The sequence below is a fragment of the Chrysemys picta genome, chromosome 11 (genome assembly GCF_011386835.1).
Source record: "Chrysemys picta bellii isolate R12L10 chromosome 11, ASM1138683v2, whole genome shotgun sequence".
Classification (NCBI taxonomy): Eukaryota; Metazoa; Chordata; order Testudines; family Emydidae; genus Chrysemys; species Chrysemys picta.
The window spans coordinates 1,859,009-1,880,099 of NC_088801.1; the positions used below are offsets into that span (position 1 = coordinate 1,859,009).

At 68.5% G+C, this 21,091-nt stretch overlaps 2 protein-coding genes across 4 annotated transcripts; both read right to left on the reverse strand.

The window, feature by feature from the left end:
* Window positions 1–93: 93 nt before the first annotated feature.
* On the reverse strand, window positions 94–8,084 carry LOC135974104 (uncharacterized). 3 transcript variants are annotated; one of them, XM_065560444.1, is made up of 7 exons: window positions 7,360–8,073; window positions 4,685–4,894; window positions 3,272–3,442; window positions 2,621–2,752; window positions 1,911–2,083; window positions 1,190–1,444; window positions 94–811 (listed from the first exon to the last, which is right to left on the reverse strand). In XM_065560444.1, exons 1-7 carry the CDS (start codon window positions 7,757–7,759, stop codon window positions 614–616), a joined length of 1,539 nt encoding a protein of 512 aa, XP_065416516.1. In that variant the 5' UTR covers window positions 7,760–8,073; the 3' UTR covers window positions 94–613. The 3 variants fall into 3 exon arrangements, with proteins under 3 accessions (XP_065416516.1, XP_065416515.1, XP_065416517.1); XM_065560443.1 differs by lacking the exon at window positions 94–811 and having other exon boundaries at window positions 815–1,444; window positions 7,360–8,077; XM_065560445.1 differs by lacking the exons at window positions 94–811; window positions 2,621–2,752 and having other exon boundaries at window positions 815–1,444; window positions 7,360–8,084.
* A 2,039-nt stretch (window positions 8,085–10,123) lies between these two features.
* Window positions 10,124–19,923, reverse strand: ZFAND2B (zinc finger AN1-type containing 2B). The gene is given in 11 exon segments (XM_065560450.1): window positions 10,124–11,727; window positions 12,094–12,175; window positions 12,667–12,743; window positions 13,350–13,419; window positions 13,658–13,765; window positions 14,722–14,873; window positions 15,821–15,927; window positions 15,930–15,951; window positions 17,015–17,109; window positions 18,782–18,861; window positions 19,772–19,923. Coding segments are annotated over 10 exon segments (813 nt in total). The 5' UTR covers window positions 18,837–18,861; window positions 19,772–19,923; the 3' UTR covers window positions 10,124–11,682.
* Between the last annotated feature and the right edge of the window lie 1,168 nt (window positions 19,924–21,091).

Here is a 21,091-nt window from a genome sequence, read left to right on the forward strand (position 1 = left end):
CAGGCCCAGCTCTCTGGATTGGGGATGGGGGGAGGCCAGGCCCAGCTCCAGACCGGGCTCCTGGGGGGAGGGAGTTCAGCAGGTCCCCCAGCGCCGTTCTCAGGGTCCCAGCGAGAGCCGACCCTGCGCAGTTCTCACAGTAGCAGCGTGGAAGACGCCACACCACACAATCGGCATCTGAAAGCGCTTTTCAGGTGTTAACCAGTAAGTGAGGGACAGTGCCCCCGGGGGAGCTGAGAATGGAACCCAGGAGTCCTGCCCACCCCCCTTCTCAGCTGTGCAGGAGGAACGCCAGCATGTGCAGAACCCCGGTGTCCGGGGCAGGCGCTGAGAGGGTTAAACGGCTCCACACGGGCGGCCAGAACTGGTTCTTTATTGAGGGAGCAGGTTCCGTACAGCGGGTCTCCCCCTGCCCCCGCCTGGCACGCGCCGGGGGCCCTTTCAGAGCCCGAGCGCTGCCCTCCCGCCCCTGCCCCTGGCTGCTCAGCCCAGCTGGGCCTGGTGCTGCGGGAGGCCGTGGCTGGTGCCTGGGAGGGGGCACGGCCCCTGTGGCTGGCTCTGGGCGGGCGTGGGGGGCTCAGCAGGGAGCAGGACCCAGGGAGGGGACCTGGCTTCAGTTGTCGTCCTGCTGCTGCTGCGTGTCCGCGGCCTGGTACCAGAGCATGGTGGGCAGGTTCTGGCAGCCCAGGAACTCCCTCTGGCGCTCGGCCTCCGTCAGCGCCGGGGTGCTGTGGCAGGGCGCCCCGGCCAGGGTCACGTTGAGCAGCTGCAGCGTGGCCCCGGGAGAGGAGCCGGCTGCCCGCGGGCCCGCCTGGGAGAGCGAGGGAGGCAGTGTCAGGGCCGAGGGGGCTCCCGGGGGTGCAGTTTGCTCTGGGAGTCCCCCGGGTGGGTGCCCAAAGCTGTCCTGAGCCCGGGCACCAGAGGCTGCTCACGACACCCACTCCCTGGACGTGCTGCCGCCCTGTGCCAATCCCCAGTGGAGGGGGGACCCCAGGGACAGGGCAGCCCCTGGTGTCGGTGCCCCAGACTTGTACCAGCCGTGGCCCCGCATGTTGGAGGTTGGGGCCACCCCCCCCCGACATGCCCAAGGGGCAGCTCCAAGGTGGGCATGGGCCTGCACCGTGTGCATCTCTTGTGGGGCTTGGTGCCACCTCCCCCGCGGCGCTGCCCCCCCGCCCCGCGGACCCACCTGCAGGAGGTGCTGCAGCAGGCACTGGTCGGGCTGCAGCCGAGCCCAGAACTCGCTGAAGGCCGAGCCCCGGGCGAAGTCAGAGCCCCGCTGGCCGCTCACCAGCACCACGTTCCCGTGCCGCCCGGATGCCAGCAGCTTCTTGGCCAGCGGGCCCGGGTAGCTCTGGTCGAGGAAGAGGAAGACCCTGCGGGCGCTGCAGCCCTCCAAGTCGGCCAGGAGCTCGGCCACAGGGTAGCGCTCCTTGGGGTCGGCCTGCGGGGGGGGGCAGAGTGTGCCCGTCAGTGCCCTTCCCCCGCCTGCTCACAGCACAGAGGGGAGGGCCCCCCCCCCCAAACACCAGCTGCATGGAGACTCCAGGCAGGAGATCAAGGGAATTCCAGCAGCCCAGCACTTGAAAGGGGGGAATGGGGGGGGGTTTCCCACCCACCCAGCGCAGATGAAAGCGCCAAGCCGGGGCCTTTGAAGTGCAGCAGATCAGAGGCAAGGGGGGAGGGCAGCGAGCTCACCTCCACCTGGAGATCAATGGGGGGGCACCTGGTTCTCTCAGCCCCGCCGCGGGGGGCAGCCAGCTGCCGTGGGAGACGCCCAGAGCCACGGAGTCACCCCACATCCCCTGGCTGCAGAGAGACCCACTGCCCCAGGGAGCCAGGCGAGGGCACAGCCTGGCAGTGGGGGCCGGGAACCCAGCTGAGGGGTGCCCGCACAGCGCCCCACTCACGATGCCGTTCTTGTTGGTGTCCCACAGGAGCATGGTGCCGTCGCTCCAGGTGGGGCTGTTCAGGTAAAGCACCAGCGAGTCGGCGCAGTGCCGCGTGCGGCACACCAGCGCCAGGTGGCTGCGGATCACCAGCTTCTCCGTGGCTGGATACACGTCGCCCACCTCCGCGGCCACTGGGGGCAGAGGGCACAGACACCCGTCAGTGAGGCCTCGGGCAGCGCCCGCCCAGAGCCTCCGCCCCGTCCCCCCGGCTTCCTGGGCCTCCCCCAGCCACCTCCTGCCTGTCGCTACAGGCCCAACCCTGTCACCACACCCTGCATCATGCCTCTGGCCTGGTCTCCTCTCTGCCCATATCCCCGCCCAGCCCCCTGTGCTCATCCCCCTGCGCCTGGTACTGCCCCACCTCGCCCCTGCCCTGCGGGGCTGAATGGGGGAGGGAGAAGGCTGGTGCCAACTGCAGGAGAGGGGGAGGGGCTGTGCCAATCAGTGCCCTAAGCCTTGAGTCACTTGGGCCCAGTCCACGGGGTCTCCACCCCACACCTGGAGGCAGCGCAGAGACCCGGCGTCGGGACCAGCGCTGGTGCCCAAAGCCCCAGTTAGCCCCTGCTGGAGGGGTCGGGGGGCGACTCACAGGAGTTCCCCATGGCCTGGTACCCCCCCCCGGGGAGTCACTCGAGCCCCCAGCCGCCCCCGGGGCCGCAGGCCCTGACCTGGCGCCTGGCCATCGCCCGCGAAGAAGGCCTTGATGTGCTCCTGCCGGAAGCCGTTCCGCCGCAGCATCTGGGCGAAGAGCCGCAGGTTGCGGGCGTGGTGGGGGTAGGTGATCTGGTCCTGCCAGCCGCCTGGGGGGGGGCACAGCGTTAAGGGCAGCATGGGGCTCGGCCGGCTGGGCAGGGAGGGGGCACCAAGGCCAGTGTGTCTGCAGCCCTAAGGGAGGGGCCAGAGCCTGGCAGCACCCACCAATGGGATGTGGGGGAGGCACCATGCCACTCGGGCTCTGATGGGGCACCCAGCTCCCAGCAGCAGGACTCGGCCCCTCAGCGCCAGGAGAGGGCAAGGGCAACCCCCGTTCAGCCCCAGGAAAGCCAGAGCCCGGGGCAAGCCGCCCTCCAGCATGGCCAGGGGGTGAGCCCCCACTCAGCCTCGCGGCCTGGAGACACCCCAGCCCAACCCACTTCCCCCAGGGCCCTCAGCTGGGAAATGCCTTTAACCCCCAGTCTATGGGGCTGGAGCCAAACTGACGGCCCCGTGTCCCATTCCCCGACCCCCTGAGCCAGCCAGTCCCCTGCCCTGGGGCCGGGTCAGAGCCAGCGCCCCCTAGAGGGGAAGGAGCGTGTCCCATCCCCCACCCTGGGGCACACCTGAGAGGAGCACGGCGTGGTCACAGGTCTGGTACATGCGGCAGGACTTGTGGGCGGGCAGCTGCTGCCGGTGGCACCGGCGGGTGTTCTTGTCCAGCTCGCAGCGAGCGGCCATGGGGCTGGGGCTGACCACGGGGAGCGGCTGCGGACACGGGCCGAATCCCGGCAGCTCTGCCAGGAAAAGCAACAGGTGATATGTGGTAGGACTGGCAGACAGACAGAGGGGGGCAGGGCCCACAGACAGACAGACAGAGGTGGAGTGGGGCCCACAGACAGATGGGGCAGGGCCCACAGACAGTCAGACAGAGGCGGGGTGGGGCACACAGACAGACAAAGGCGGGGTGGGGCACACAGACAGACGGAGGCGGGGCGAGACCGACAGACAGAGGTGGGGTGGGGCACACAGACAGACAGAGGTGGGGTGGGGCCCACAGACAGATGGGGGCAGGGCCCACAGACAGACAGACAGAGGCGGGGTGGGGTACACAGACAGACAGACGGAGGCAGGGCGGGACCCACAGACAGACAGACAGAGGTGGGGTGGGGCACACAGACAGACGGAGGCGGGGTGGGGCACACAGACAGACAAACAGAGGCAGGGTGGGGCACACAGACAGACAGACAGACAGAGGCGGGGCAGGACTGACAGACAGACAGAGGCGGAGTGGAGCCCACAGACAGATGGGGGCAGGGCCCACAGACAGACAGATGGAGGCGGGGTGGGGCACACAGACAGACAGACTGAGGTGGGGCGGGACCCACAGACAGACAGACTGAGGCGGGGCGGGACCCACAGACAGAGGCGGGGTGGGGCACACAGACAGACAGACGGAGGCGGGGCAAGACCGACAGACAGAGGCGGGGTGGGGCACACAGACAGACAGAGGTGGGGCACACAGACAGACAGAGGTGGGGCGGGACAGACAGACAGACAGACGGAGGCGGGGTGGGGCACACAGACAGACAGACGGAGGCGGGGCGGGGCACACAGACAGAGGTGGGGTGGGGCACACAGACAGACAGAGGCGGAGTGGGGCCCACAGACAGACAGAGGCGGGGCGGGACAGACAGACAGATGGAGGCGGGGTGGGGCACACAGACAGACAGACGGGGGCGGGGCACCCGCAGGCTCATGACAGCTGCCATGGCTGAGTGAGAATGGGGCAGAGGAGTGATGGGGGCAGAGCGCCGGGGTGCCCAGGGAACAGCCTCCTGCACTAGCAGGGCGGGGCCAGTCCCGGAGGGCCCGGGAAGACGGGGGCCAGTCAGCTGCGGGCAAGGCCCCGGGCCGGTAACCCCGGGTGGGCCCCAGCCCCAGCGGCCATTCCCTGGCCGAGGAGTGGAGCTGAGCCCTGGTCTCCGGGTGCCAGAGCTGCCCCTCGGTGCCGCCCCCCGGGGTCCCCGCGCACCCACCTACGCAGTGCAGCCTCTGCTGGCGCTTGGGGTCCTGCGCCGCCACCACCAAGGGCAGGAAGTGAATCTCACAGACCCCCACCAGCGGCTCCTCCCGGCGGGCGCGCCCAGCCTCGGCGGCCTCCCGCGTGCCCTGCCCGCCGCGCCCTCGCCGCTTCGTCTGGTTCTCGCAGCGGCTCCGCAGGGCCAGGGTCAGGCACTCGTAGCTGCCTGTGGGGCGAGCAGACGCTGTGGGGGCCGGTCTGAGCACGCCAGGACGGGGAGCCAGAGCTCAGGGACACGGTGACCCACGCGGCCAGAGCCCGGGACGCATCGCGCCAGTCACGGTGTGGGGCAGAACCGGCCACTTCACACCTAGTGCTGCAGAGCGCCCCCAACTGAGCCCCCGGCCCGCTCCCCGCACCCCCTAGCGCCCCCCACGGGCACTGGGGCCAGCCCTGACTGCCAGGGGAGAGCCCCCACCCGCTCCCCATGCACAGCGCCCCCTAGCGCCCCCCACGGGCACTGGGGCCAGCCCTGACTGCCAGGGGAGAGCCCCCGACCGCTCCCTGCGCACAGCGCCCCCTAGAGCCTCTCACGGGCACTGCGGCCAGCCCTGACTGCCAGGGGAGAGCCCCCACCCGCTCCCCATGTACAGCGCCCCCTAGCGCCCCCCACGGGCACTGGGGCCAGCCCTGACTGCCAGGGGAGAGCCCCCACCCGCTCCCCATGCACAGCGCCCCCTAGCGCCCCCCACGGGCACTGGGGCCAGCCCTGACTGCCAGGGGAGAGCCCGCCCCATCGCTGCGCACAGCGCCCCCTAGCACCCCCCACCGGCACTGGGGCCAGCCCTGACTGCCAGGGGAGAGCCCCCACCCGCTCCCCATGCACAGCGCCCCCTAGTGCTCCCCACGGGCACTGGGGCCGGCCCTGACTGCCAGGGGAGAGCCCCCTACTGAGCCCCCACCCGCTCCCCATGCACAGCGCCCCCTAGCGCCCCCCACGGGCACTGCGCCAGCCCTGACTGCCAGGGGAGAGCCCGCCCCATCGCTGCGCACAGCGCCCCCTAGTGCTCCCCACGGGCACTGGGGCCAGCCCTGTCTGCCAGGGGAGAGCCCCCACCCGCTCCCCATGCACAGCGCCCCCTAGCGCCTCTCCCGGGCACTGCGCCAGTCCTGACTGCCAGGGGAGAGCCCGCCCCATCGCTGCGCACAGCGCCCCCTAGCGCCCCCCACGGGCACTGGGGCCAGCCCTGTCTGCCGGGGGAGAGCCCCCGACCGCTCCCTGCGCACAGCGCTCCCTAGCGCCCCCCACGGGCACTGGGGACAGCCCTGACTGCCAGGGGAGAGCCCGCCCCATCGCTGCGCACAGCGCCCCCTAGTGCTCCCCACGGGCACTGGGGCCAGCCCTGACTGCCAGGGGAGAGCCCGCCCCATCGCTGCGCACAGCGCCCCCTAGCGCCCCCCCACGGGCACTGGGGACAGCCCTGACTGCCAGGGGAGAGCCCCAACCCGCTCCCCATGCACAGCACCCCCTAGCGCCGCCCACGGGCACTGGGGCCGGCCCTGACTGCCAGGGGAGAGCCCCCTACTAACACAGCGCCCCCTAGCGCCGCCCACGGGCACTGGGGCCGGCCCTGTCTGCCGGGGAGACCCCCCCCAAGCCCCAGGGGGAGGCAGCCGCCGCAGGTTGCGCACCCCCCGCCCCTGGCCGGACCCGGCTCCCAGGGCAGGACACGGGGCCATGTCTCGCCTTGGCCCCAGCCCCTCCGCAGACGCCGGGGCTGCGGAGCCGGGACCTGTCCAGGCGGGCCGGGGGCAGGCGCAGCCTCCGGGGTCCGGCTGCCCCACGCCAGACAGGCGGGGTAAGGGGGCTGCGCCGGCGGCTCTAGCGACCCTCCAATCCCCGGGGCCACTTACTGGAGCCGGGGCGCGCCCGCCATCTGCCCCATCGCTCCGAGACTGGGGGAGAGAAGAGGCCGCGGGCGCTGCCGGGACGGAGGGGACCGGACCGGACCAGGCCGGGCTCCGGGGCACGAGGGGGGCTGTGGCGGGGACCGGGGGCGGACGCGGGCCAGGCCGGGCTCGGAAGGGGACGGGGAGCGGGGCTCGGGGGCACGAGGGGGGCCTGGGACCGGGGGCGGACGGGGAGCGGGGCACAGAGGGGACATAGGGGCGGGGACCGGGGGCGGACGAGCTCGGGGCGGGGAGCGGGGCTCGGGGGCACGAGGGGAGGGGGACCGGGGGCGGACGGGGAGCGGGGCACAGAGGGGACATAGGGGCTGGGCCGGGGGCGGACGGGGAGCGGGGCACAGAGGGGACATAGGGGCTGGGCCGGGGGCGGACGGGGACCGGGGCACAGAGGGGACATAGGGGCTGGGGCGGGTACCGGGGGCAGACGGGGAGCGGGGCACAGAGGGGACATAGGGGCTGGGCCGGGGGCGGACGGGGAGCGGGGCACAGAGGGGACATAGGGCCGGGGGCGGACGGGGAGCGGGGCACAGAGGGGACATAGGGGCTGGGCCGGGGGCGGACGGGGAGCGGGGCACAGAGGGGACGTAGGGGCTGGGCCGGGGGCGGACGGGGAGCGGGGCACAGAGGGGACATAGGGGCTGGGCCGGGGGCGGACGGGGACCGGGGCACAGAGGGGACAGAGGGGCGGGGACCGGGGCGGCCGCGGGCCGGCCGGGCGCTCACCCAGGTAGACGCGGTCCGGGCCCCGGCAGCGCCGCGGGCTGACGCCGAAGTCCAGGTGGAAGAGCCGCAGCGGGTGGCCGAAGCTCGCCCCGGGGCTGGGGTCCAGCAGCAGCAGCGCGTCGTGCGCGGGGGGCGCCCCGGGGCCGCCCCGGGGGGCGCCGCTGGCCGCGGCCGAGCCGTCGGGGAGCAGCGCCCGCAGCTTGTGGCCGGGCCGGGCGGGCTCCGACACGTAGAGCGCGGGGCACTCGGGCTGGGGGCCGCCCCGCGGGGCGCACGGAGCCGCCTGCAGGTGCCGCAGGGCGGCCGCCCCCCAGCGCCGCAGCCGGGGCTGGGCGAAGCGGCCGGAGCCGCCCAGGGGCTGCGGCAGGGCGGCCAGGAGCAGCAGCAGCAGAGGGGCCATAGAGGGGACCGGGCTCGCGTCCCGCTCCCCCCGGCTCTGCCCTCCCGGGTCCCGGCCGGTCCTGGAGGCGGGAGCCCCGGCTGGAGGGACCCTGGGCTGAGGCGCGGCCGGGAGCCCCGCTGCTTACCCCGACCCTGCCAGCGCCGGGCCGGCTGGAGGCGAGGGGGGAGCGGGCGGAGTCAGGCCCCCCTGGGCGCCGGGGAGGAGTCGGGCGGATGCAGCCTCGGTCCCTGCTAGAGTCATGAGCGGGATGCTGAGGGCCCGCCCTGGGAGCGAGTCACAAGTGACCCAGGTCTGGGGCGGGAGGGGGTGCGCGGGGAGGGGGGGGAGCCCAGGGCTGGTGTGGGAGGAGATGGGGGGGAGAGCCCAAGGCTGGGGCAGCAGGGGGCTCGGGGGGCAGGGAGGAGAGCCCAAGGCTGGGGCGGCAGGGGGTGCAGGTGGGGGATAGCCCAGGGCTGGGGCAGGTGGGGGGGCAGGTGGGGGTGAGCCCAGAGCTGGGGCGGGAGGGGGTGCGGATGAGGGGACAGCCCAGGGCTGGGGCAGGAGGGTGTGCGGATGGGGGGTGAGGGGACAGCCCAGGGCTGGGGCGGTGGGGGGTGCAGATGGCGGTGAGCCCAGGGCTGGGGCGGTGGGGGGTGCGGATGAGGGGACAGCCCAGGGCTGGGGCAGGAGGGGGTGCAGGTGGGGGACAGCCCAGGGCTGGGGCAGGTGGGGGTGCAGGTGGGCGGGAGCCCAGGGCTGGGGCAGCAGGGGGTGCAGGAGGGGGTGCGGATGGGGGGTGAGGGGACAGCCCAGGGCTGGGGCAGGAGGGGGTGCAGGTGGGGGTGCGGATGGGGGGTGAGGGGACAGCCCAGGGCTGGGGCAGGAGGGGGTGCAGGTGGGGATAGCCCAGGGCTGGGGCAGGTGGGGGTGCAGGGGGGGACAGCCCAGGGCTGGGGCAGGAGGGGGTGCAGGGGGGGACAGCCCAGGGTGCGGGTGCAGGTCAGCCTTGGCAGTGGTTTCCCCTGCTGGACACCAAGCGGCCGGAGCCCCGGAGCCAGGCAGCCACTGGCAGGAAGGGCAGGAGGTGTTGGGAAGCCCCGTGCAGGGGCTGCAGGAGGTGGCATTCCCACGCCCTGGAGGGGCAGTGAGTGACTCAGTTTGGCTGCCACTAGCCGGGGTTCTCTGCCATGCCGCCAGTGCCCTCCCGCGCCAGGTTCCCAGGGGCAGGCGGCTGTTCGCTGTGCGGGGCCTAGCAGTGCGGGCTGGGGCCCCAGGGGCACCGCACTCCAGCAGGGGCAGTTCGGCAGCAGCCGTAGCGCTTGCCAATGGGGTCAGGAGCAGCCCCCCTGTGGGTGATGGGAACAGGCCCGACCTGAGGGGTCAGCTGCCCATCCCCACAGCCTCCTCCTCAGACCCGATTCAGGCTCTGTCAGCTGCAGCCACACAAGGCCTCTGGGGCCAGCTGGGCACAGGGCCCTGATCAACTCAGCGCTCCCTGCCCGCTGTGCGGGGCCTGGCAGTCCAGAGCCTTGGCACCGCTTCCACCCGGGCAGGGACTCCCCCTGGGGCTGAAGCGCGTGGGGCAAGGCCCTGACTTGTGCAATGCAGGCAGGGGAACAAGGCTGCAGTGCGGAGCCAGCGCTCTTAGCCCCAGCCCAGGCAGGAGATCCGCTGGCACCGACTGCCAGGAGAAAGTGGGCAGAGGCCCTGCCCTAGCTCTGGGACCTGCTCCTGGAGAGGCCCCCAGCCCTGCACACAGCAAGGGCCGCCCCACCCGGGGGGAAGGCTTGCGCTTGCCCCTGCAGCCCTAATGGGAACAAGCTGCTCGAGGGGCTGCCTGGGTCCCCTCCTCCCTCCCGGCCGCCGCAGGGCAGGAAACGCTCCCGGGGGCATTTCCTGAGCACCAGCCGCCGGAGGCTGCACAGACCAGCACCAGCTTCGCTTGAACCGAACGCAGGCGAGGCCCCAGGAGACAAAGCGACTCCAGTGTGGGACCCGGGGGCGGCCCCTGGCAGGCCAAGGATGGCACCCACAGGCCAGGGGCAGCGCTGTGCACTCACCAGCAGGGGAGGGCTGATCTGGGCCCAGCCCCTTCCCTGGCTCCAATGGGGCATTGCCCGCAGCCACCTGGGCCCCTGCTGGTGTCAGGCTGGGAGCCGGCCCGGAGCTGGGGCAACAGGAGGGGGACAGAGCCCAGAGCTGGGCCCACAGCAGCTCTAGCAGCCTGCAGAGAGCCGGGGGCTCAGGCCAGTTCCTATTGGCCCCTGGGCCCTGGCACTGCTTGTGCGGTACCTGTGCCAGGCCAGAGGAGTCAGGCTCTTGGATGGTGAGCGCAGCCAGGGCAGGGTCCCCCCCCCAGGAAAGAGACCAAGGACACCCCGCTTTTGGGTAGGACTTTATTTCCCTCCAGGCAGCACGTAGTAGCCAGACAGCCCCAGCCCTGCAGAGAGCTACCTTTCGCCCCCCCCCACTCCTGAGTGCCACAGCCGGCCCAGGCCCAAGCTCAGGGCACAGGAAGAGACGCCGCCCGCATGCGCTGGCCTCCTAGACGCCCAGCTGCAGAAGGTGCAGCTGTTACCCACTACAGCAAGACCCAGCCGCACCCGGAGTCCTGTGCACGCAGAGCTGGAGGGGAAGCAGCTTCCAGCGTGTCCAAGGGGCTGCACTGAGCAGGCAGCAGATGCCGGCACAAGGCCCGAGCGGAGGAGAGCCGCCCGCACCAACCCAGGAGCCTGGTGGCAGGGCACTGGCCCTGAATTCAGCAGGACTAGAAGGGGCTGCTCTGGGGAAGACTCCAGGGGCCTGGTCCCTATCGCCACGGGAGACGCTCCACCAGGGCTCCCCTTTGAGGTCAGGTGATGCCTTAGGGCAAGGGCTGGGTTTGGGGGGGCTCTTAGCAGAGGCAGTGGAGCGGTCTGTGATCACTGCGTGGAGGGGCTGTGTTCCCATGGGAAACAGGGCAGCTGCTTTTCCCGGCTTCCTGCCCCACATCCAGCACCCCACGAATTAAAGAGAGGGGCTGAGAAAGGCTGGCCTGGCCCCCCAGCTGAGCCCTGCCTGGAGGACGGGGGGGGGGAGTCACTCACAGGGGCAGGTGCCAGGCCTTGCAGGGCAGGGGGTTCTCCCACATAGCGTGGCCAGCGCAGGGAGCGCAGCTGCAGGGCCCATGGGTGGCTAACGAGGACAGGGCTGAGTCCCCATGGGGGGAAATGAGCGTTACCCAGCCATTACCTGAGGCTACAACCCTCCCTACCCCCCGGGCACCCCAGGGAGCTGACCTGGTGCTTTAGCACCGGGGGGGAGGGGGAAGAGGTGAGGGCAGTTCCGGCCCAGGGCGACGTGTGTAGAGCAGCCCGTCTCATTAAAGCATCCAGCAGGCCCTGCGCGGGGCTGGGCAGCGCTGAGCGGGGGTCTGTCCTTGTCCCTTTGTAGTGTGTGGGGCAGGGGACTGGACATGACCCAGCCTGGGTCAGAGCGCAGGTATTGGGGTCAAGCCACCCCCGGGTGTAACACTCCACCTCCAGGAGAGGTGCCCCCCCATTTCACCCCACTCTCGGCACTGTGGCAGGTGGGTGAGGGACCGAGGCACGATGCCCACCAGCGATCCCAAGGCCCACGGCTGCTGGCGTTGCTCCTCCTCCCCGGCTACGGCCGGCCTGCTGGCGGCTGCAGATCGCTCCTCCCACGCGGCTGCAGCCGGCTCTGGTCTGTGAGAACGGGGCGTGGCGCGAGGCGGCCCCATGCAGCTCAAAGCGGTTCAGCTACGGTCTATTGTCCAGGGAGCGGGAGCAGCCAGCGTTTGGTCAGTTGGTTCTAGCTGTGGAAGAGGCAGGAGAAGCCCCCGCCGGCCCTCTGCAGGTGGCGCTCGGGCAGGGCCTGGCAGAGCTGGGCGATGGTACCCGGCCCTGTGGACAGGCCCTAGGCATCGTGGTGCTCCCAGCCTAGAACATGCTGCAGTCTGATGGCCTCGAACTCCGGCTCTGGGCCTGTAATGTGAACACACCAGGAGTGAGCAAGCGCCCCCCTGCCCCGCCCCCCCGCAGCACTCAGGGGCCTCCAGGGCAGGGATGGGGCAGACTGGCGAAACCGGCCTGGGGTTGCTGCAGTCATCCCAGGCCTCGCCCCAGCAGGGCTGAGCCCTCCCCTTGGAGCTGGCAGGGGCTCGGCTCCCCTAGCCCGTGGGGTCTCTGCACTGCGGGAGGTCAGGCCGCCCCCGGGGACAGTCCTGCCTCGGCTCACGTCAGCCTGGGAACGGGGGTGCAGAGCTCCAGCCCCCGGTGCCGAGGAGTGGGGAAGAACCTGGTGAGAGCCGGGCCTCAGCACGGAGCCTCCAGCAGCTCAACTCAGCTCACCTGCTGCTGCTGCCGCCTCTGGTACTCCTCCTCGCTCGCAGCAAGCGCCCGCGCCAAGGCCAGGTCCTCCTCCTCCTGCGCGCTGCTGGAGACAGCCTTGTTCAGGGCCGGGAGACCCCGCAGCCCAGCCGCCCCAGGGACAGCTCCCAGCAGCGGGGTACTGAGCCCAGCGAGGCTGGGGGCGCCTTGGGGACTTGGGGAGCCAGGCTGCAGGCGTCCCAGCTGGGACGGAGCCAGGAGAACCAGGCCGAGGCCTGTCCCAGAGACACCCCTCTCCCCCCACATACAGAACCCCTGGAACCGGGCTCAAGAGGGCGCCACCTGCTGGACTGCACCACTCCCTGCAGCAGCCTGGCCCTTCCCAGTCTATTCCTGCCTATTCGTTGGCAAGATGCGAAGGGATCACAGCCCAGGCCAGTTAACGCACCTCGGCCCCTCCCCAGCCAGTCCCCTTCCGGGACAGGCCCCCACAATGGTGCCCTGTGCAGGCTCGTGGGGTGCGGTTCTCAGGTGAATGTCAGCGTGTCACATGCCCTACCCAGCACGCCCTGCTGCGCCAGCCCCGTACCGTACCTGAGCGCCCGTGCCGAGCCGGGCACCGATTCTGCCAGGGACATCTCCAGGGCTCGCTGCAGTGCCTCCTCTTCGCTCTGAAACGAGAGTGGGGTGTGCCCACGGCACTGCCCGGCTTAGCCACCCCCTGGAGAGAGGGCAGGACCAAGCCCAGAGGTCACGTTGCGGGGGGGCAGTCCTACCCTGACCCCCAGCCATGGGGGGGGGGGTCTGGCCCCCTCCCACCCTAGGCCCAGCTGTAGGCCGGGGAGTCGGACACGGTCAGAGGGAAGGCGCCCGGATTCAGAGCCTCCCCCGCAGGGAACAGGCTCACCGAGCAGCTCCTGGCGCCCCTCTGGCCTGTGGCAAGGGGCTGCTGCTGTCGCACGGCTCCACGTTCACACAGCAGAGCGAGGGAGGCTCCAGCAGAGGCCAGGCCTGCCCTGGCTCTCACGTGCAGGCTCTGTCATAGGGTCACTGAGCCCATCGCCGAGCGCCAGCCCAGGCGTCCTGGGGAGCGCTGGGCCTGGTCCTGCCATGTAGGAGGTGGGTGACGGAGCTGGCTCCAGAACAGGGCTCCTGTGCCTGGCTCTCTGCCCCCTCTGGCGGGTACCTCACACTCAGGGTGTACAGCCGGGGAGCGAGGGCACCCGGTTCGCCGTGCCAGGGCACCCACTGGGCAAGGTTCGCGCCGGGCCACTCACCAGTCCATTCTGCAGCGCAACGGCTGGGGGCGAGGTGCTGCTGGGCTGCCGTGCCGCCATCACGCCGCCTCTGGGTGCAAGAGGAGGAGCAGGGTTAGTGCTAGCACGCGGAGCAGCTCGGGGGGCCAACACCCAGGCAGGGAGACACACACCCCGGCTCCGTGCCCCTCCCAGCAGGCCAAAGGGGTGTGCCAGCCCCCCAGGGTGGGCGGGGCAGATTTCGACACACCGGCTCTCTGGAGGGGCTGCTGGGTCTAGCCACCCGAGCCAGGCCCTGGGGGCGAGAGGAGGGGTCGGCATCATCCTACCTGCTTGGGGCTGGAGCAGGGGGGCTGGCTGCCGGCCTGGAAGCTCCTCTGCTTGACGTCCCGGCTGCCACAGAGGAGGATGCCTGGGCTCTCGCGACCGCAGCATGTCTGCGACAGACACCGTCCGTCAGTAACAGCTTCCCCTGAGGCCCCCCCCCCAGCAGAGCCCTCTGTCTCTGCATCCCTGGAGGTCCCCCGCCCCTCCCTCGGGTACTCAGCCCCAGCTGTGTGCCCTGAATCCTTCCTGCTGTCCTGTGTGCTCCCTCACCCCCTGCTCTCTGTGCAGTCACTCAGTGCCACGCGCCCCTCGGGCAGACCCGCTACGAACAGCAGGAGCGGCGGACGTGCTAGCGGCTTGCACCGCAGACCAGCGTCAAGGGATGGGGCACTTACTCCTCTGTACCTTGCGGCTGCAGCCCTGCAAGGGGGTCGCCTGGCACCAGAACGCAGACCCAGCCAGCGCGGCGCGGGGTGTGTGGAGCCGGGGCGCCCGGGGCAGACCCAGCCGGCGCGGGGCGGGGTGTGTGGAGCCGGGGCGCCCGGGGCAGACCCAGCCGGCGCGGCGCGGGGCGGGGTGTGTGGAGCCGGGGCGCCCGGAGCAGACCCAGCCGGCGTGGGGTGCGTGTGTGGAACCAGGGCACCCGGAGCAGACCCAGCCGGCACAGGGCAGGGTCCGTGTGTGGAGCCGGGGCGCCCGGGGCAGACCCAGCCGGCGCGGGGCGGGGTGGGGGGTGGAGCTGGGGCGTCTGGGGCAGACCCAGCCGGCGCAGGGCGGGGTGTGTGTGTGGAGCCGGGGCGCCCGGAGCAGACCCAGCCGGGGCGGGGGGCGTGGAGCCGGGGCGTCCGGGGCAGACCCAGCTGGCGCGGGGCGGGGCGGGGGGTGGAGCTGGGGTGCCCAGAGCAGGCCCAGCCAGCATGGAAGAGGCGGGTATGTGGGGGGGGGGGGGGGAGCTGGGACACGAGGCAGCGTGAGCGCAGATTATGCAGTTCTCCTGTCATCACCACTGTGGCGGGCATGGCTCTGCCCTGGCGAAGCACTTCCCCCCCCCACCACCGTCCGTTACCCGGCTCTGGAGAGGGGGCGCCCCACCCCATTGCAGTCGTGATCCAGGGGGTGCCGGTGCTTGAGGCAGAAGTTCCCGTGGCACTGGTCACAGATCACCTTCATCATCTCCCTCTGCTTGCAGCCAGGCTTCAGACACTTATTGGTGAAAATCTAACCAGAGACAAGGCACCCGGTGAGCAGCTGTGAGCTCGCGGCCGTCCCCGACCGGCACGGAGCAGCCCAGCAGCAGAGTCCGGCCCCACTATGGGGTCACTACGCGGCCGGAGCCCTGGCAACGTACGTTCCAGGAGCTCCAACGCCAGCAGCAAGGCTGGGTCAGACCCCAGGTCTCCGAGTCCCAGCTCCAGCCCCCAGCCCCCAGCCACGCTGCTCTCTGGGGAATTCAGATCTAGCGCCAGGGTGGCTGGCAGAGACCAAGTGCTGCAGCACGAAGGGGCTTTGCCAGCTTGTAGATTCACGGGGGTAAGGCCGGAAGAGCTCACTTTGCCCCCCTCATCTGACCTGCGTGGCACAGGCCAGAGCGCCGCACGCTGGCACTCCCACAGCGAGGACCTGTCCTCTCCTATGCCGTACGGGGCACTACAGAGCGCAGCAGCTTGTGGCTGAATTGGGGTGGGTCCAGGCTCCTGTCACGGCCTCCAAGGGACGGTGGTTCCCATGGCAAATCGCCCCCCCGGGGGGAAAGTTGCTACTTCAAAACAAGATGCACTTTAGCTTCCATTAGATTTTGTGACGCCTCCCTCAGTTCCTCTCACAGCAGCAGCACCCCAGGCCCTGCTGTTCCAGGCCTGGGCTCCCTGCACCCAGCTCTCCTGGTATCCCCCAATCCCAACCCACAGCCCCCCACAGCTATTCCAGGCCTGGACACTGCCTGCCCCCCCCTCCTGATTTCCAGCCCCCAGCATTTCCATCCAGACCGTGCTGCAACCTGCTACTCATGTGGTTCAGCCCAATGCCCACTGGGGAGTCAGCGGAGAACAGCAGACTTGGCTCAATGCGCCCGGGCAGCATCGGCGAGTGCCAACCGGAGACCCCCCCTCCAAGCCCCGGAGGCACAGGCCCCTAGGCCAGGCGGAAGCGAGGTCGCAGCCTCCTACCTTGCGCTTGCGCTGGGCGGGGTCGGATTTGCAGTCTCGGTCGATGTGCTGCCCCACCACCACATCAGGCATCTCCCCCTTTCGGACAGGGATGGGGATGTTGCAGAGGGGCACACGGGGACCTGCACGTCCTGTAACACAGCAGAGGCCAGGCTGAACACGCTCCCCAGGCCTGTCTGGGCCGTGCCGTTCGCCCCAGGGGCAGGAGCTGCCTTGCAGATGATGGTTCTCTCGTGATATTTTCTAACCCTTCGGATTATTTCTGCCTTTGCTAAGCAAGCAGTCTGGGGGCCCAGGCACACCCTGGGAACGCTGGCAGCTTGTGCTCGGGGCCAGGGAAAGAACAGGTGTTAAAGTGCAAAGGACGGTTCTGACCATCCTGAGCCCCTGCACACCACAGGCCACAGAACCGCACCCAGCCACGTGAGCGGAGCTAGGACGGAGCCTGCAGAGCAGCTGCCAGGCTTGGGTTAAAGCCGCTACCCCGTCCCTTGTGAACCGCAGCTCAGGCCTGGGCTGCATGGAGGAGTGACACTAAACGCCCAGGGTGTACAAACCCAGAGCCAAACACCGCAGCCACATCGCCCGAGGGAGCTCCAGCGAGGTCAAGGAAAGAATGCTGTGGGGGGGGGAATGGAAAACCCCTTCCGCTGCTGGATGCTGCCTCTACTCTCTAGGGTCACAGCTAAACCCCACAGCTTTACGGGTCACGCCCCCGGCCTGAGACCAGCGCCCCCCCGGAGCCCCTCTGCTGAGTGTGGCCTCGTGGGCAGCGCTCTGAGCCAAGCCCGTGCGAATTAGTTCGGCAGAGATGACGTGGCCACGTGCACTAGCCCTGCTGTGATCCCTCCGTCCCCGAGCGTTGGGGTTCTAGAAACCGTTCAGCTGGCCTGGCAGACGTCGCCACCTCGTGTTCTCCACCCCACCGCTGGGCTTGGCTGCGGGAGGATCGCCACAAGGATTCCAGGGCCGCCCAGTGCCCTACTGTCACTGGCCATGCTCGCCTCGCTCTCGGGCTAGCCAGACAGAGCTACACCTCAGGCAGCCCCATGGCTCCACCTGCCCCTCTCGTCCCAGGCTTAACTTGCACATGTGGGGTCTGATCCTGAGGTTTCGCCGGGAGCTGCCAGGTAGTCCCAACTCCGCTGGGAGCACGGTGCTAGGAGCCACCCCCAGCCACCGCTCCCCACTTACCTTCTTGTAGGCAGAGGTGCACTGGTGCTGGGTGTAGGTGATGTGGTCGGTGCAGAATATCTGCTCGCACGCGTCGCACTTCAGAGGGAGAAAGTCTGGCAAGACAGGAGAGACAGCAGGCAGGTGAGGGGCCAAGGAGTCGGCGCTTCCCACTGCACAGCCCAGGGGCCAGCCCAGCCACGCACTGCCTGGGACAGCCAGCCTGCAGGGGCACAGGGCTGCAGCAACTGACAGACTGAGCCATTCCAGACTACCGCTCCCAGCATGCACCGCTGCAGCTTAAAAACAAACCCCACCTTTATGGCCTACGCAAAACGTTTGTAGCTTTTCAAATTTGTTTAATTGATCCGGAGTATTTCCTAGCAAGCCAAAGGGACCGCTTCTTCAGGGATGCCAAGGACTCAACCCCGAAACAGTCACCACGGTAGGAGAGACAGCAAGAGACTCTTGACAACGAGGGTTTGTAACCTCAGTGCCCGCCCTTCCCCTCCCCATGAGGAGACTAATGATGCCAGTCACTGAAATCCGAAGGGGGAACCGACCGAAGAGAAGCAGCAATGGGATCTGCAGGTCTCTGTGCAGGAGACAAGCCATTGAGAAATCAGTACACAGCACCCGTGAGCAGTACGAGCGAGAGGAGAGAGCAAAACTGAGCCAGCTCCCGCAGCACAAGCGATCCCACCCCACAGCGAGCTCTGGGACACAGCCAGGTGCCATGGGAGCAAGCCCTGGACTGGCCAGTTAGCACCCGTGGACAGCCATTGCACGTTCTCTTTGGCAGGGAGACCCCAGACACTAAGGTGGAACTTCTGCTCCTCACACGCACTTGACAAGCTGTGCGGCTGAAGCGCTCTGGCACGTGACGATGCTCAGCACTTGCTTGCCGACCATCACCTAACAAGCCCTAGAGGGACCGGGACACCGTGCGCAGGAATCAGACTGATCATTTGTCTGGTCCCCACCATCCTCCAACAGTCTGAACACTTGGGACACAGCCCACAAGAGAGACACGTGGGTAACACACAAGGGCTGTGGCTGGTTCGTCAGCATCAGACCACTCCTGAGAAAGACACTTGTTTACCGGCTTTGAGGTGGGCATGCCAACATCTCCAGCTCCCCAGGCACGAAGGGCTCCAATCACCCCCTGCTCCCCTAGGGGGTTGCAGTCTGACTGGACTGCATGGGTCGCTGCCCCTCGCTCCCACCCCAGAACGCACTGCGCCCCTCACTGTAACAAAGCACGGGGCCCACAGTCTGTCAGGAGGATTTAAGCACTAAGGCACCAAGTAAGCAAAGGAACGTGATTTAGAAAGTCACGGCTACTGCACCACAAATCATACACATGATCCCAACACCACTGCAGAGAGTGCACCCCCGCTGCAGGTCCCCGAGCCGCCAGCTACAACGGCAAACTCCTTGGGGAGTTCAGTGAGCTGCAAAACCTGCACAAGCACAACGCGCCGTAAACAGCGGCAGCATATTTCACAGTCACACCAAGACAGGGCGGTCCTGCAACTGGCACAAGGCCCCAGGGCAAGTCAGTGGCAGGGCTAAGGAGAGAACCCAGGAGTCCTGGCTCCCAACCCCCCTGCTCTAATCACTAGACCCCCCTCCCAGGGTGGGGGAGAGAACCCAGGAGTCCTGGCTCCCAGCCCCTCCCACTCCTCTCTCAGAGCTGGGAGAGAACCCAGGAGTTCGGGGGCAGAGGTGTCCAAGGGGAGGCAAGTGGTTCCAGGCTCTGCCCCACCAGCAGGCTCAGGGCCTCACCCAGGCGCTTGCAGGTCGGCTCGGAGCAGTGCGCGCCCAGGTCTGGGAACTCCATGGCGGCGGGGCCGGCACCGGGTCCCCTGCAGCAGCGAGAGGGAGAGAGTGAGTGGGGCGGGAGGATGGGCACCTACTGGGGGTTGGGGGGCAGCTATGGGGTGGGGTACCCAGTTATGGGGCAGGATGGGGGCACCCAGGGGGTGGGGGGGCGGGACAATGGGCACCCAATGGGGGTGGGGGGGCAGCTATAGGACGGGACACCCAGCTATGGGGCAGGGGGACGGGCACCTACTGGGGGTTAGGGGGAAAGCTATGGGGCAGGATGGGGGCAAAGGCACGGGGCAGGCACCCACTGGGGGTTGGGGGAAAGCTATGGGGCAGGGCAGGGGGCAGGATGGGGGCACCCAGAGGATGGGGGGCAGCTATAGGGCTGGAAGGGGTTCGGGGGGCGGGGCACCCAGCTATGAGGCGGGGAGATGGGCACCCACTGGGAGTTGGGGGGCAGCTATGGGGCGGGACACCCAGCTATGGGAGTTGGGGGAAAGCTATAGGGCGGGGGGCACCCACTGGGGGTTGGGGGGAAAGCTATGGGGCAGGGCGGGGGGTACCCAGGGGGTGGGGGCACCCGGCAGGGGGGCGGGACAATGGGCACCCACTGGGAGTTGGGGGGCAGCTATGGGGCGGGACACCCAGCTATGGGGGTTGGGGGAAAGCTATGGGGCGGGGGGCACCCACTGGGGGTTGGGGGGAAAGCTATGGGGCAGGGCGGGGGGTACCCAGGGGGTGGGGGCACCCGGCAGGGGGGCGGGACAATGGGCACCCACTGGGAGTTGGGGGGCAGCTATGGGGCGGGGGGCACCCACTGGGGGGTGGGGGGCAGGATGGGGGCACCCAGGGGGTGGGGGGCGGGACAATGGGCAGCTATGGGGCTGGGAGGGGCTCGGGGGGCGGGGCACCCAGCTATGGGGCTGGGGGGGGGCGGGGCGAACCCACCCGGCGGCCGATGTGGGCCCGACCCCGCCTGAGCCCGGACTCGCTCCTACTTCCGCGGGGCGGACGCGCAGACGCGATGACGTCAGCGGTACGCAACAACGCGTCCGCTCCCGGCGCTGAGCGGGTGGGCGGGGCTAGGGGCAGCGGGCTCCCTGGCCTCGCCCCGGGTCCTAGCGCCCGCCGCTCTTCGCCCCGCCCGGCAGCGCTGAGCCCAGCTGCTGGGGGCGCGGAAGGGGGGACTCGAGACCCCTTGTCACAGAGACCAAAGCCGGGCGGGACCAGCCTGGCCCGGCTAGGGAACGTCCCTTCAGTCCAAAGCAGAGTGCGAAGAGCTACAAAGGGATCTCACAGAACTGGGTGACTGGGCACCAGAATGGCAGATGAAATTCAATGTTGATAAATGCAAAGTAATGCACATTGGAAAACACAATCCCAACTATACATATACAACGATGGAGTCTAAATTAGAAACAAACATTAATAGGGTGTGGAACAGCTTCCAGATGAGGAGAGATTAAAAAGACTGGGACTGTTCAGTTTAGAAAAGGGACAACTAAGAGGGGGTATGGTAGAGGTCTACAAATCATGAACGGGGTGCGGAAAAAGTGAACAGGGGAGTGTTATTCACCCCTTCACCTAACACAAGAACCAGGGGTCACTTGATTAAATTAACCAGCAGCAGGTTTACAATAAACATAAGGGAGTATTTCTTCACACAACACAGAGTCAACCTGTGGAACTCATTGCCAGGGGATGCTGCGAAGGCCAAAACTGTAACTGGTTTTAAAAAAGAATTAGATCAATTCATGGAGGATGGTCCAGCAATGGCTAGGGACAAACCCCCTGCTCTGAGTGTCCCTAAACCTCTGACTGCAAGAAGCTGGCTCTGGTTGACAAGGAATGGATCTCTTGCTAAATGCCCTGTTTATTCCCTCTGAAGCGTCTGACACTGGCCACTACCAGGGACAGGACACGGGCTAGATGGACCATTGGTCTGACCCAGTATTGCTGTTCTTGTTCACCTGATAGTAAATTAATCTAGACCGCATTTCCCTTGTTTGTGTCTAAGAACATGGGACTGTGTCGAGACTTACTGACATCAAAACATGATGTCCGCTGCTTCCCCCCTCCCCTAAGCCTGTATCCTGTCAAAGAAGGAAATCAAGGTAGCTTGGCATACTTTGTTCTAGACAAAGCCATGCTGACTATTCCTTCTAAACCGGTTAGCCTCAAGGTGCATACAAACTGTTCATCATTTGTTCCAGGATCTCTCCAGGTATCAAAGTCAGGCGGACTGGTCTATAAGCCCCAGGTCCTCTT

Bases quoted from the DNA above. Each gene is read 5' to 3' on its own strand.
- LOC135974104 (XM_065560443.1), bottom strand. From the start codon at position 7,759: ATGGCCCCTCTGCTGCTGCTGCTCCTGGCCGCCCTGCCGCAGCCCCTG. The intron at 4,895-7,359 runs GTGAGCGCCCGG...CTCGCCCCACAG, and splicing joins CCCGGACCGCGTCTACCTGG to GCAGCTACGAGTGCCTGACC. The intron at 2,753-3,271 runs GTGTGCCCCAGG...GCCCCCCCCCAG, and splicing joins CCACGCCGTGCTCCTCTCAG to GCGGCTGGCAGGACCAGATC.